This window comes from Coturnix japonica, chromosome 5 (genome assembly GCF_001577835.2).
Source record: "Coturnix japonica isolate 7356 chromosome 5, Coturnix japonica 2.1, whole genome shotgun sequence".
Lineage (NCBI taxonomy): Eukaryota > Metazoa > Chordata > Aves > Galliformes > Phasianidae > Coturnix > Coturnix japonica.
Window position 1 is genome coordinate 44,302,830 of NC_029520.1, and position 15,026 is coordinate 44,317,855.

The window sequence follows — 15,026 nt, forward strand, 5'->3', positions numbered from 1 at the left end:
CGCAGAATGGACTCATAGTAAAAATTTAAGGACTATGCTTAGTCCTTTCCAAAAACTTAATGGAAAAATAATGGTTAGAAGGCTTAATTATTTAAGAAGACATTTTGCATATTCTCTTGCTTTACTGGTGCTTACAGGAGCAAAAAAACCTTCTCCACTTGAAGATCGTAGCTATGGAAGGAACAGAAATTTAAGTAATGACAGCAGGATTGTAGCTCTGTGCTGCATCTGCTGCTACAGTGGCATGTACTTAATTCTGAACATTTCAATAAACAAAACTCTCCACTGATTTTAGGTTTCGGTCTTTAGCCATCACAGACACTCTGGTTTATATTTTTATTTGGGGTTCTGATGTAACAGAGGTTTCAATTAGATGTCACTTGCTGTTATGAGGAGTATGTTTTCAAACAGTTTTAAATATTTTATAGGTTAGCACTCAAAAGGAAGCAGAGCCTGGAAGGAAAATAACTGCTACTTCAGCTTCTTTCCTGTGACTGCTAATGAATTAATTATTATTTTTTACATCCTTTATACCAATACTAGAAGACTTTAACATTCAGGATACTCAAACATCAATAGAAGAAGGAGGCCAGAGTGAAGACACAGATTAGTTGTGGTGAGATGGACAGCTCAATGGGAGAGGGAGAGTTATGGGGAGACTGCAAATGTTCTTCTGGAGGCAGCCCAGGTCAACACAGGAAGGAAAAGTCAGGAGCACATAATCTCCCCCCTTGATACTTTTGGGCACATTAAATGGCCAGAATTTGTGTAAGAATCAGAGTGTGTATGTATCTGCGCATGTATGCACATGTAAGTCAGAATAGAGAAAAATGGAGAAGGTAGACACAGCTTATATATTTGGATAAAGGTAGAGAAATCAAAGGCTTTTGATTTTATAATGGCAAACTGAATGAATTAGACCAAAAAACAGCTGTTCCTATGCAGAAAGGAAGGGAAAGGTTTCCAAGAGCTCAGTCCACCACAAACTGCTGACTAAGCAAACCAGCTGCTGTTTAACTCAACTTTGAAGTACTATTTTGAAATGTTCTGAAAGTTAGATGATTTCATACTTTTCAATATATCACTATTTTCCTCATCTTATATATATATATGTATTTTAATAGAATCACTATCTGTTTTTTTTTTTTGTTTTGATTTGTGTCTCCAGTTTCAGTGTTTCAGAAGGCAAATCAGTCTGGATTTAAGTGGTGTACAAAGCCTGGTTCATCTTCTTTGAGTCTCTGAAGCTGCCTTCAATGACTGTCATATTAGTGGGATAAAAAAAGGTACAGTGTTCCATGGATGCAGTCGTCCTTCTTTCTGAGATATGCTCTGAAATCTTTGCTCTGCGTTTTAAGAGGATGCTGAAACATCAGTTCAAAAATTCTTTGCTTTGATCTGAAATACTTGCTGAAAAAGTAAGGGTTTTCTGCAGTTCTTTTTAGATATATATATTTTGAATTTCTTTTACCATTCAGAGTGCCTCAAAGTTATTTTTTGTTTTGTAGCATGTGTGTAATAGATATTGGACTAAAGACGAAGATAAAATGCTGAAGTGATTTAGATAAAAGGGAAAAGAATGTAACAAAGGAAAAATGGAGCAAAAAACGCCATGAGAACAAATGTATTTTATACTTGTTTATAAACAAATATCAGCTCTAACTCGGCTGTAACTTTGCCTTGTTTCCAGCCAGTTAAAAATGCATCAATACTTAATTCACTGTCATCTATTTTAATGTAGTCATAAGATAAGAACAAAGTAATTTTCAGAAATTTGTCTCTGAATTCTTTGTAAAGGATGATGTCCCTCAAATATATTCCATAGTCCCTACTTATTTTAAAGAAAAATAAACCTTTCCCTTCACTCTAAGGAGCCCACCCATGGAAATATTATCTATGAGACCTGTGCAAAATGTTGGTTTATCCAGGTTTCCTTACAGGGATACATCAGGCCTCTGTCTGGATATCTATATGGTGTGTACACTGCTTGCTTGGGACTTGCTGGGTATAGGAAGTCAGGGAAGAGAGAAAGGAATGACCAGTCACACTGATCTGAGAGAGGAGGAAGGGCAGGCTGTGCGCAAGACCTGAAGATCGTTTGAAGCTAAAAACAGTTGTGTGGTTCTTCTTTCTCTCTCTCTTTCTGTCTTTCTTTCTTCCACTCTCTTTTTTTTTTTTTTTTTTTTCTCTCTTAGATTTCTCTCTAACTTTTCTCCTAGCAGTGAGGATGATGTTCCAGTGGCATTGGCAATGAGTCAGCACACTCTGGATGTTGCCTTTTCTTCTAAACATCTTCAAACCTTCTAGAATGAGTGATGCTGCCTTGTAGTTTTTGTCCTAGATGGAGACCGTGAGTGGTGCAGTGATTTCCTTGCTCAGTTACTAATTGATCTGTGACAGTGACTTTGACATTGTGGTTGCAGATACATGCAGATCACAAATTAGTATGCTGATATTTATAGTTAAGACAGCGTACAAAAATCAGGCTATTCAGACTTTATTAAATTAACTAATAAAAGTTGAGTGAAAGTATCTAAAAAGCATGAGAAAACATTAGGTTACTCTATTTAAATTGGTTAATTAATGGAAACGCAAATATTTTAAACCCATGAAGTTATTAACTAAATTAGTGAGAATTATCTTAAAGTTAAAATTTACTCAGTCAGATCATCAGCCAATGCAATCTCTATTTAAATTAATGGAGATACGCCATTTTACACAGCTTGGGCTTTAGATCATGATAATGATAAACCCATATATCTTTTTCAAGCATACTGCACTTGGAGCAAATATGTTTGTCATAGGACTTAAGAACCATAAAAGCACATTTAATATTAAAAATATAATAAGTTCACTTATAACTTACCATTCTGTAAAGTTTATCTTCCAGATCCTGATTAATTCTTTGTAAGGCTAGGTAATTGTTTTGTATCCTAAAACAAAGATGATATCATGTAATTGAATGTATTTTCTATGTTATTTTTACCTGTAATTTTCACATCAGTACAAAACCTTGGCTTGCACTACTTGAAATCTATTTTCTTATCACTCCTGTTGCCAGTCAGTGGTTTCCTTTGAAATGCAATTACCACCTACTTCTGAAGAAAACTTCTATGTCATATTTGTTTACTATATTTAGCAGCAAATTCTGTCAGGAAGTGAAAATGTGTTTGCTGTTCTCCGCTTATGTGCAGACATGCTTCACAGCATGAGAACTTGCACAAAGGGATTGTAGCTGTGCATCAGGCTCACAAATTATATGTCAGGGAGGAGGCTGGAGCTTTCTGCTTAGACACTACGGAGAGAGATTTTGCAGACTCTCCTAACACAGAGAATTGCAGCAGAAACTTAATGACTGCTGTGGAAGCAAATGACTTAGAAGGGAATACTCCCCCTTTGACAGAAGTTCAAAGGAATTGTACTTCCTTGAACCTCAGCAACACATTCTCTCTCTTCACTAAGTAAATGTTGATATTTCGTGCTGAAAAGGTGGGTGTTTAGTTTTATTAGAATTGAGGAATTGAATGGACTTAGAAAATGAGTCTTCCCTATTCCAGAGCAATACACCAAAGAAAAATTTCATTCTGTGTATCTTTATGTTGCATGGAATGAAACCATGGTATTGCAGTGAGGAAGCTGCTTGGCATGTGAGAAAAGCAACCCCATTTTAAGTAGTACCTCTGCCTTTCTCTTCACAGAAGCTAAGGAGGGGATATTACCTCAAAAGGGTGTATAAAAATGTAAAGCAAGTGTTGGAAGCTTAGCCATGTAAAGTTTGCCTGAATACATCTACATATTTGCTCTGAGAATCTTCGGTCAGTAGGACAAAGTATTTTCAGTGACAGGTTAATTTTTGCATTGTGTGAGAGTGAATTCAGATGTAATACAAATTCATTCAACAGCAAGTTACTTCATCTGAGAAATCTGAGCCTGAATGTAGTTTCCACTAACAGGAAACAGGGATTAGGATTAACAAATTCCCTTTATTTTGTGTTTAGGGATAGATAGGTATCTCCATGTTTCTGTAGCTATCGAGGTTTTCTTCCCTGTTACATAAACCAAATTCTATATTTGAGGACAGACGAGGGGATGGTGGCATCCTACACGGGGCTCCCAGTCACACCACAACTTCTGTCCCACATCTCTGAGAGGAGAGCTCTGTGCTGAGGACAGATGCTCAAAAGGCATAAGGAATGACATACCGAAGGATGAAGCTCACAAGGGTACGGATAGTTGGGGATCATATATTGTGATCCTAAGGAAAATGTTGGCATTATGCATGTTTCACAGAGCTGTTGAACAGGGAAGATTTCCACTCTTTAAGGAGAGTGGGTGGTCAATGGTGTTTGCAAAGGTGGTAATACAAATGGTTTACAAATTTGTGAGATGGGTAGTAACCGATGACTTGATTATTGCTCACTAGTTCTCACAGTGCTGTTCTGTAAATGTCCAGGTAACTTAAAGGATTGACTGAAGTTCATGGATCTCTACATTGTCCATGTTCCTGTTAGACACACTGTTTGCTACTAAGCCACATTTATTTGTGCAGCTTTAGGTGTACTCGAGATGTGCACAGCTCTTTAGCCAAAGTTAACATAGCTGAGAGAAATCTCAGGTTACCCTCTACTCATCATGGTAAAGAGAAAACAAAAATAACTTTGATAAACTAGGGGAAGCAAAGAAGCTTAAGCTGGCTATGACTGCAGACAGTTACTCAACACTGTTCTGTGAGTTGATAAGCCTGCATGCAGTATTGTGGAGAGGCAGGATTTGTGAAAATAAGCCCCACAGGCTGATAGCAGAGGTGCCCTACTGTCTTGTCTGTTGTGATCCACAGTTTTTCCCAAAAGTTCGCATGGGTTCAAAAGTATCTGCATCAATTTATGAAGGAAGGAATAGTGCAATATGAAATATTGTTTCAGGGCTTTTCTAGCTCAATTTCTCTGTACCTGAGTCTTTTTTGCAATACAGAGCTATGTGGAGTGCTCAAGGTATATACTGAAGATTTCTTTCCCATATCTTTAAAAATGTGAACAAAACTAACAGCAGTTGCAGCCAGATAACCTATATATTCATCTTATTACAATGGCAATGCATCAGTGGTTTCACTCCTCACCTTCTACAGTTGTTATTTTTCTCTTACTACAGATCACCACAAGATCAGTTAGCACTAAAATAATGGCTTTCAAATGGCAGTGCTTTGATGCAGTAGATGGTAGTGGGTTTTTGCAATAGCTTATTACAATGTTTCTCAGCTTGTATTGAGTCCTGTCCATCAGTTTTTCTTGTGTTTTGTGTTTAGCATAATGTATTCCACAGACTGAGATCTTGCACTGAAAAAAAATGACCACCTTCCAGCGTATCAAATCCAAACAATAAATCTAAACCAAAAATACATGGTACATAGGAAGCTGAGCTTCAAAAAGCATTTCTATTGAGAATGGTTTGCAGAGGAGCTCAAGCATAAATCTGCACAGATATATAAGCACATACACATGCAGATATCCAAATAAAACCCAAATTTAAATCCTCTGCTCCAAAAGAGGTAGCAGCAAATGTGGATGGAACAGGGAGAAACAGACTCAGTAACAAAGGAACAGAGGTGTTAAAGGGATAAAAGAGGAATGTGGAAATTACTGTGAAATAAAGGGGAAGCAAAAATTATACCCATTTGAAATGATCAGATGAGCAAATGGTAACTTGACTATTAAAAACTAAAACTATATATACATGCAGTCTGAGTCTTGAAGTATGAAATATTTTTATGCCGTAAATTTGGATTCTCTGTAAATAAATCAAAGAGCAGATCACCTTCATTAACCTCTGAAACCAGTTTAAGGAGAAAATCTTTACATGCAAATTGATATATTACTATTATTTTGATGGCTTTTAATGGCTATTTGTTGTGGAATTCATAGAATTATGTGATATTCACATACATACATCCATGCAACAAATGCATGCTTAGATTCCTCATTAAATTGAACTCTAACTAAGAGTATTCTGACCACAATGAATGCCATGTATCAGAACTCTAGCCAAGAAAGCAACACATTTTTCTCAGAGGCTATTGATCATCACAGAAGAGAAAGCCTGCAAAGTCTCTATTTCAAAGCTCTCACATGGCTCTGAAATACATCTAAAGTAAAACACAGGCTTGGCTTGGCCTTCTGCAAAGAAGAGAATTTCATTCTGAGTTCAGCTTAGCTTTGAAAAGCGATTTAATATAGTAACCTTGTTCAAAAATAATTTTTTCTGTTAACACGAGTCACACTGGTTTTCTTACAGAAACAAAAGTATTTTTTTCCTCTGTTTATTCTAAAGTGAACACAGTTACCAGGTTTCTGATCTGAAAACCCCTTTAGCCCATGATGTGTTTGGTGAAACAATTAAGTGTGGGGGCTAATCTTAGTACTAAAAATATGCTTGTATGGGTTTATTTCATGTGCTTTAAAATATCTCTGCTCCCTGAAATATGCCAAGACGACCTTGTACAGCTGGTTCCCAGGGTACAGTCTCCAGCAGGAAAACCAATATGACATTAGGAGAAAGGTTTGAGTTTCCATATTGATATTTGAATGTTATTTAAATATTAACTTTAAAAGGCATGCTGTTCACTCTAGATAGGGGGATCACTGTGAGGCATATGGAATCCCCAGTGTCTTTTCAGTCACTTTTCAAAGCCAAAGCTATATTTTACAGTTAATATTTTGAAACACTCTCAGCACTGCTCCTAGTGGGTCAAAAAAGAAAAATGGTGGTCAAAGATCTTGACCATGTTGCCACGTAAATGACCTTCCTGCTTAGGTAGAGAGGGGAAGGCCCAGCAGAAACAGTTAATTGTGTACAAATTAAGAGAGCAAAGGCTTTCAAAAGGAGCAGGAAAAAAGGCTGTTCAGCTTCTCAGAGAAATTCAGTGCTCTATGGTAATGGAAGTTTAATAACAGAAGTGTTCTCTAGTATGCAAGTGGGATCATCTTACACAGGGCTTATTTATTAGTAGGGGCTGAATTTTTCCCTCTGTGCCGTGCATAAAGAAACATATTACTGAAATTTATTCTGATTCCTTGTTTTTCTCATGCTGGTTTTCTGACACTGTTGACATACTGCTGACATGCTTTTGGATGACAGTTTTATTTCAACAGTTTTCTTATCCAGGCTGGGAAATCTATTTGTTTATCTTGTGGTATGCCTTATGGTTCTCAATAGAAACATCTTTAAAGCTCACCTTGTAAAATATTTTGGGCCTCCAATGTCTTTACCTGCCTGAAACATAATTTTTTAATATTAATTTTCTTCACAAGATGGTACAATGTTCAGTTAGAATACAGGAAAGTCAGTTCTACTTGTTTTATATTTAGGTATTATTGCTAGACTTTCCTATGAGAAAAATGAAGACTGTCTGGCCTGATTTTTGAAGAATACTGAAATCATCAGTGTCTGGTGATGTTGATATGGTGTTTCTTACTTTTGCCCCTTTCTTTTAACTAAAGTGGGATGGTCAGTCCTTCAGATAAGATTTGTACAGGATTTACGACAGCCATGTCCATAATAATGTGTTGGGAGCAAAGATTGCCAATGCTCCCTGCCCTTACAACTGTAGTACAGTAGAACAAAACTACATCAAGAGCAATGTTATTTTCAGTATATCTAAATGAAATGATGAAAAAAAAAAAACAACAAAAACTGATGGCAAGAAAACAATATGGAAAGCCTCTACAGAGGTCCTGATAGATAAGTGCGGATTTCAAAGTCATGACTTCTATAATCCATCTTGTTTTAAGAAGCCTTTGGGATAGGAAAGAATCTAAGTTATAAGAACACACTAGGATGTTTCTTCATTTGATCTTACAGCATAGGTATTCTTTAAATTTACATGGAATTATTTGACTGACTCAGGTTTGTTTGTTTTGTGTGTGTGTGTGTGTGTTGGCTTTGTTGTGGTTTAGTTTTTGCCTTCTGCAAAGAACGATAAGAATTCTTTGGGTGTAGCCCTGGAACAGTTTGTTCTGAATTTCCTTTCAACTCATGCAGTGAATTAAATCAAATAGTTCAATTATCCACACACTTTTTCGCAACGTCTTCAAAACAAATGCAGATACATCCCTACATAACTGGATAATTGTAGTTTTCAAATTGTAAGCAAATAAAAAAAATTGATAGTAAAAATAACTGCTAAGTTTAATGCCAGATTACAGACCATTTTAATCAGTGCCAGAAATGTCAGGAGTGCACGCTTACGACAATTTCTCATTAATGTTAACTGGGCCCTTGATTTGCAATAGCACTGTACCACAGCTTCAGTAATTTTAAGGAATAGGTTTTCAGTGTCACTCTATTCTATCTGGGACTGGAAACTAGATGATTTGTTATAGCATGATGTGAAATGACATAATATTGTTTGTATTGATCTCAGTTTCAGCTTTGAGCTAAATACCCTTGTACCAATACAATGGAAAGTAACAACTGAAAATTTGCACCTGCATTCATTAGTCATAGAGTCATACAAAGGAGAATTAAAAATATAATTAAAATATTTTCTGTATGTAAATATATATGAGGTACGTATGTTTATGATACCTTCATATGTGTAATTCAACAAAGTACAAGCCAACACATCATTACATGTAAACAATATCATATACCTACCTATACATGTTTCTTTTTGCATATTTACTTTCAATAGAAAATATGTATACGCACAATTTCATGTGTGGTGTGTAATACATATTCATATATGTAAAATGTATGTGTTCAGCATGACAATACAATGTTTAATCAATAAATAATAAGTATTTGAGAATAGATGTTTATATTTTTACTTATATATGTCTTTAATACAGCCTTTTGTAAATGTCTCAAATCTGCTTATTTCAAAAAGTTAGTTACTAACCTTCTCAGTTTTTCAGTTACTTTCTCAAGTTCCTCCTGAGCACGTCTCAATTCTATTTCAAGATACTGACGTGTAGAATCAAATTCCGTTTCAAGCATTTCCAGCTTATGGGTAGTGTATGATAGACGTTTTCGTAATTCCCCCTTCTGTTCTTGCAAAGTACTAAAAAAACAAAGACCACAGCTGTAGAATTTAGCTGCTCCTGAAAAGCTTTTCATGATGCACTCTCTGACCAATTCTCTACAGTATGTGATGGCATGAAGCCGGTGAATTGTGCTTAATAATTTGTTTACTGCACTTTGAAAATCTTCTGATTTAGACAGCTGACTGTCTTCCCATCTGTCCTAGTGCATTCATTGTTAATATCTCATTAGCCACAATAGAACATTTTGTGGAAGAACCCTCATTAAAAACAAAACACTGTCTACAGCTTTGTTTCATACAGGAGCTTTCATTTAGAGTTACTATCTAAATAAACTACGCAAAACTATTTTCCTTGCTGATAGCCCAGGTTATAATATTTTCTAGAGAAAGAAGTCCTTGTCTCCTTTTGTTCAGTCTGCACCCTAATCCCACAGAGCTCCTAATGATTCTATATTTTGAATTTCATCCTGAGAATTGAAGTTATAATAACCAATTACTATGTTTCTCCATTTTCCTGTCTATTTGGGAATAAATCCTTACTACTCACAACTGGGACCCCTAATTTTTCACAGTACCTTCACTAAGAAAGAATATATGTCCTGCTTGCTGCTTTATCTAGGGGTGATTGTGCCTTGTTTCAGATTACTGATATCTCTTCTAATATTGAGCTGATCGCTTAGCTTTGGGTGGGAGCTCTGAGTCACCACAGAACTGCAGTTTTCCACCACCTGGAGATAAAAGGGCTAAGACATGATGTGTTGTGAATTGCCTTAGGTTTTTTTTTGTTTTTTTTTTTTTCTAAATGTGATAAAAATAATTCTTCATAAAAGAATGGCTAATCTTCATTCCCTTTGATGTCAAGTCTGTATTGCCATCAGCATCAATGAAGTAATATTTTTGGATCATTAATTAGACAAGAATGATGGGAGCAACATGCCATTCTTAGTTTATCTGAGCTAGCTTCAGTGGGATGGTCTTCTCTACCTGCTGCCACAGGATCCTCAGTAAGTTAATGCAAAAGCTTTACAACTGATGCTTACTTAATCCATTCAACCTATGCTTAGGAAACAGTCTGATGTTTTGCTAGTACAGTGTTCTATTTCAATTACAGTGTTGTGTGTTTACAGTCATATTTAGATTACTTCTTGCAGTTATTTTCTTTTAAAATAATGCATTCTAATTCAGACCTTAATGCAGCTTCAGTTAATTTCGGTCATTTAATTTTTATATTTCATTTGATGAATACAACTGCCTTGTTATCTGGGAAATAAGAATCTGAATCTCTGTTGCTCATTTCTGCACATCTTCATTCATGAGGTTACCACATTACACTACTTTTCACTTGCTCTTCTTCTGACCTGCTGTTCTTGTTATTTTTCTGCTTATCTTAAAAAAAGAGAAGTCAGTTTTCCTTGACAACGTGGATTTTCTGTGAAGTGTGAATTATAGTACAAAGTTATGGTGGGGCCTCCCTCTCCCTTTGGAGATATTCAAAAGCTGCTTGCTCATGCTCCTGGATATCCTGTTCTCAGTGTCTCTGCTTGAGAAGGGTTTGGGCCAGGCAGGTCCTAAGGTCCCTTTCAACCTCCATCGTTCTAGGATTTTATGGAAAGTAGAGTGAAAAATGATTTAATATTAAATCTTCTGCTTCTGGCAAAATCTAATCTCTAAGACTTGTACAGAAAAACAACAGGTTCTTCTAAGGCTATGATTCTGAATGTGCAGGGTGCTATTTTATGTTGAGCAAATTTAGTCTATGCAATTTAAGCAAGATCAAGGGTCGCTACGATATCCTTCTGTAGGTAGGGAGTTTAAGCCACTGGAAGAATTTGACCTTTGAGGTATGGACGGTGTAAAGGGAATGCCAGGAGTATTTTAGTCAGTAAGAATCAAGTATACTCCAATGAATTAACGGGGAACAGTCTACCTAGATGCACTCTTCACATAATGTTTTCATATACTGCTGTAACTTATAGCCACTTTTATAGAATAAAAAGAAAGAAATAAAGAAGAAAAGAGAAAGAAAGCCCTCAAATTGGGAAACTTTTTGCACACTTATTTCCTTTATAGCCTTCTTGAATCAATAAGCAGGGACACCTCCCTCTAGATCAGGTTGCTCAAAGTCTTGTCCAGCCTGGCTTTGAATGCTCCCAGGGAGGGGGCATCCACAGTCTCACTGGGCAACCTCTTCCGGTGTCTCACCACGCTCACAGTAAAGAATTTCTTCCTAATATCTAGTCTAAATCTGCCCTCTTCCATTTACCCTCATCCTGTCACTACATGCCCTTACAAAAATGTTGCTGAGTAATGTGTATTGTAGAAAGAGGAATTAGTATCTCTAATAGCTGAATAGAGTCAGTCTCAATTTTTATTTTATATAAATCTAAGCTATTCCATGAGGGTTTTTCTCTTAACCCACCCATCTCTCCCCCCCCCACCCCCCCACCCATTTGTTATGGAAAATATTTTCCCTGAATGTTTTTTCCCTTCCCTGTCACTGTTAGCTCCCAGTGTTATTAATTAATGCAATGTCTGAATCAAATTTCCTTATGCTGTGTTGCTTACTTTCTTGTTCTAGAAGACTGGGATTTTCCCAGTCAATACTTAACTTTGTTGTGTACCAATATAAGCTTTTGTAGTGGTAAATTAGACATGTTTGAAAAGAGGGAAAAATTAAGAAGTCAAAATATGGATTAATAAGTTAATCACTTTTCCTGTTCCTCCAGGACAACATAATCCACAAACTAGCCATGTTGTTTTGATTCTCTTTGTCATATAAAGGTTCATTAGGAAAGTTCACTGCACAATTATTTTTTTTTTGATGTTGGTAAATCCGTATATTTTAATTAGCAATTGTCCTTTGTAGTTAGTCAGCCCTTACTTTTTAAAATTATAGACATAATAAAAAATGCATATGTATTTAGGAAAACATTTATATACCTTAAGAAAATGCATTTTAAATAAATATTTTGCATATATATTCTTTATGTAAGGAAATAATTCAATCAGAAATAATGCAATCAGGAGAAGAGAGAATTTATTTTCAAAGGATTAATTATGGACGTATAGTGGTGCTATGCCTTGGGGAACTCTGATCATATATTCTATGGATTTTTCTGAAACTCAGGCAGTTGGGGGATTAAGGTATTCCAGGAGAGGTTCCAAATTCATGCACAGTAGGACCTGCTGTATGAATGGTTCCCAATTTCTTCTACTGGTCTCTAAAGCTTTTCTCATGTTTCAACAAGTAGTTTGTAAGTCATTGCCTATTTTGCTTCATTAAAGTATTTCTCTGAAAACAAGGATGGTAAGTGCAATATTAAATATTGTACTTGAATGGTGAATGTAAACCTCTCAAGGGAGGCTACTTAAAAGGTTATTAAAAATGTGTCTTCAGACTTTCCAAAGAAATGTTTTTAACAATTAGCTATGCTTATTCTCAATATATATATATGTGTGTGTGTGTGTGTGTGTGTGTGAAATAGATAAGAGGATATATTGACAAAGAGATTTTCATTCATAAAACAGCCAGTAATTGCCGGGTTTTGAGTTCTGGAAATTTTGCCTGAAAGGGAATTTGAAGCTTTCTTCCCTTGTGCAGAGCTCCTACAGGGAGGCAGTGTTGAATGTGATTGCTGGATCGGGTCCTCAACAGCAGTACAGGGGAAATCTATATGTTTATATAGATTATACATATACTAACCTCCATATGGGAGGTAGTACTACTCAGATTTACATTCAGTGAAAAGAGGTCTGGTCTACACAAGAAAGACTGGAAGGCTATACAGGCAAATTCAAATACTACCAAAATACAAGCACTTTGCTGGTGTGAAGTGTTACCATCCCTGCCTGATCAAGAGAAAAACAAAAAAGGTTCTTGCATCCCCAATGTCACCTCTCACCTCCCTTATTATTATTATTATTATTTTTTGTCCACAAAAGGTGATGAGTGATCAAAACATTTTTATTTTTATTTTTCCTGAAAGTTTCCCCCCAACCCCTGCTTCAAGCTGAGTACTGGGACAAATGCACAGCTCCGTGGTGATAGAAAACATGACTATCTCAGCTTGAAGTTGGTTGGTGTTCATCTGCAGCACTGTCCAGATGATCTGTATTTATTTCACTGAAGCATTTCAGTCCAAGCCAAGATGCCATGTGGTGGCAGTTCTATTCTGAGAAAGGTGTAGTTGGAAACAGACAGATTTTCATTGTACCTGTCTGATCTCCTGCCAGATCACCTGCCTGGCAGATGGCCTGATGGCAAAGGAGTGCTGACATATACAGGTGGAGCTGCTCAGCTGTGTGGAGGCCAGCAGATTTCTCAATATTTTTATCCTTCAAACAGACCACAAAGATGATGGTCCCTGTGGTATTCAGCTGTGGCTCTCATTTTTAGTTTGTAGAACTGGACAGACACTATCAGGATGAGAGTAATATGACCTATTTTAGAAGCCTACTTTTAAAGGAGGTGACGTAAATCTGGAAGTACCCATTCCTTTTCATTAATTACGAAGGGAATCTAGTCAAGGAGCTCAGATGTAGATAACCACATTTTGTCAGATAACTCCCCCTCTTCCTGACTCAGTTTTCTGTGTATGAAGTGAGGTAATAGTATTTCCATTCTTATCTGCTCAGATTGCATGGAGGCCTACTAAAGAAGGTGACTAAACACTTTAAAAGTGCTTATCACATCTATTTCATGTCAGTGATGTCTCACATTCTAAAAAAGGACTTCATAGGATTGGAAATTAGGGAGCACTGACAGAAATTTTAAAAATATGTCCTGGAAAAGCACTGCAAAATGCATCTTTTCTTTCCATCTCCTTATTACTTTATAAAATTTTATTTTATTTAGAAAACATCAAAATTGATCGGTTCTACCCAGGTGCTTGCTCTGAAAGGAAATATAACAGAAGAGATAAGGCACTGGGAAGGGTACAAGGGCTATCTGTGAGCCCAGCTGCGCTATCCTAACCTAACCTAAAAGCAGTGATGTTGTGGGCAGCCAGGAAGCCTGGGCTTGGGTTTGTGCACTCACTTTCGTGGAAATGCTTTCTCAGTAGTGCAGTACACCCACAAAATTTCTCCATTACTTCCAGGGTAGTTTGTTAAATACTTGAAACTTCAGAGTTTGAACTTTTTGTGTGTCAGACTGCAGGCAGATCTTGCCTTCTTATGTCCATGCATATACACATATATGCACAGCTCATAGAGTTTTTAAACAGTTGAAGTTCAAAGGACTGTGGGAGAACTTCTTAGCATGAGTTCATTTACAGTACCCAGAGTTCTGATATAGTAGTGCTGGACTTTGGAAGGTAGCTTTTTTAAAATTTAGGCTGTGACTATCTGCTTGCTGTATCATTTACAAAATTCAAAACTTATACCTGGCAAAAGATACTATATGGTATGTGTGTCTAAACTGTACTAGACTTATGGGTAAAAAGTTGAAAAGAGTCATCTTTCTTATAACCAAAATGAAGATCCATTTGGTTTATATCGACTTGACAGATTCATTGCAGAAGAGATGTCTTCTATATCAATTACATGAAGCCCACAGATGTATATATCCAACACAAGCATTCAGTATTAAATAATATGAAGTGATTAAGTTATGAAAATTCAGTTACATGTTGATATTTAGAAAACCCTTAGAGGGCCAGCTGTCAGCACTGAGTTGTCTTAAGTGAATGCCATTATTGGCAATGGAACGTCATTAGATTTTTGATATATTCTCATAATAAAGACATGCAAATTGTCCTTTATTTAAAGTTATTATCCATAACCTAAGGCTCTGAAGGGATTGAATAGAAACACCATGAATAAAATCACAGCTTACAGAAATAGACACTAAAGGTGTTTTGATTATTTTAAAGGAAGCTTCCTTAGCAGGCAATTGCCATTCCTCCAGCATGATGAAAACTCCAAAGGGCAAATGAAAATGAGCAGTGAGAACCTGACCTGCATCCAAGGCACATGTTATTATGAATGG

The 15,026-nt window shown here is 36.4% G+C and overlaps 1 protein-coding gene across 5 annotated transcripts in view; it reads right to left on the bottom strand.

Annotated features, from left to right (window-relative positions):
* The window catches only part of BEGAIN (brain enriched guanylate kinase associated), a 140,085-nt gene that overhangs the window by 40,627 nt on the left and 84,432 nt on the right, over nucleotides 1-15,026 (bottom strand). For all 5 annotated transcript variants that reach the window (XM_015865691.2, XM_015865689.2, XM_015865687.2 and 2 more), the window contains 2 exons: nucleotides 8,894-9,055; nucleotides 2,867-2,933 (listed from right to left, as the gene is read on the bottom strand). In XM_015865691.2, coding sequence (XP_015721177.1) covers nucleotides 2,867-2,933; nucleotides 8,894-9,055 — 229 coding nt within the window. The remainder of the gene's footprint in view (nucleotides 1-2,866; nucleotides 2,934-8,893; nucleotides 9,056-15,026) is intronic.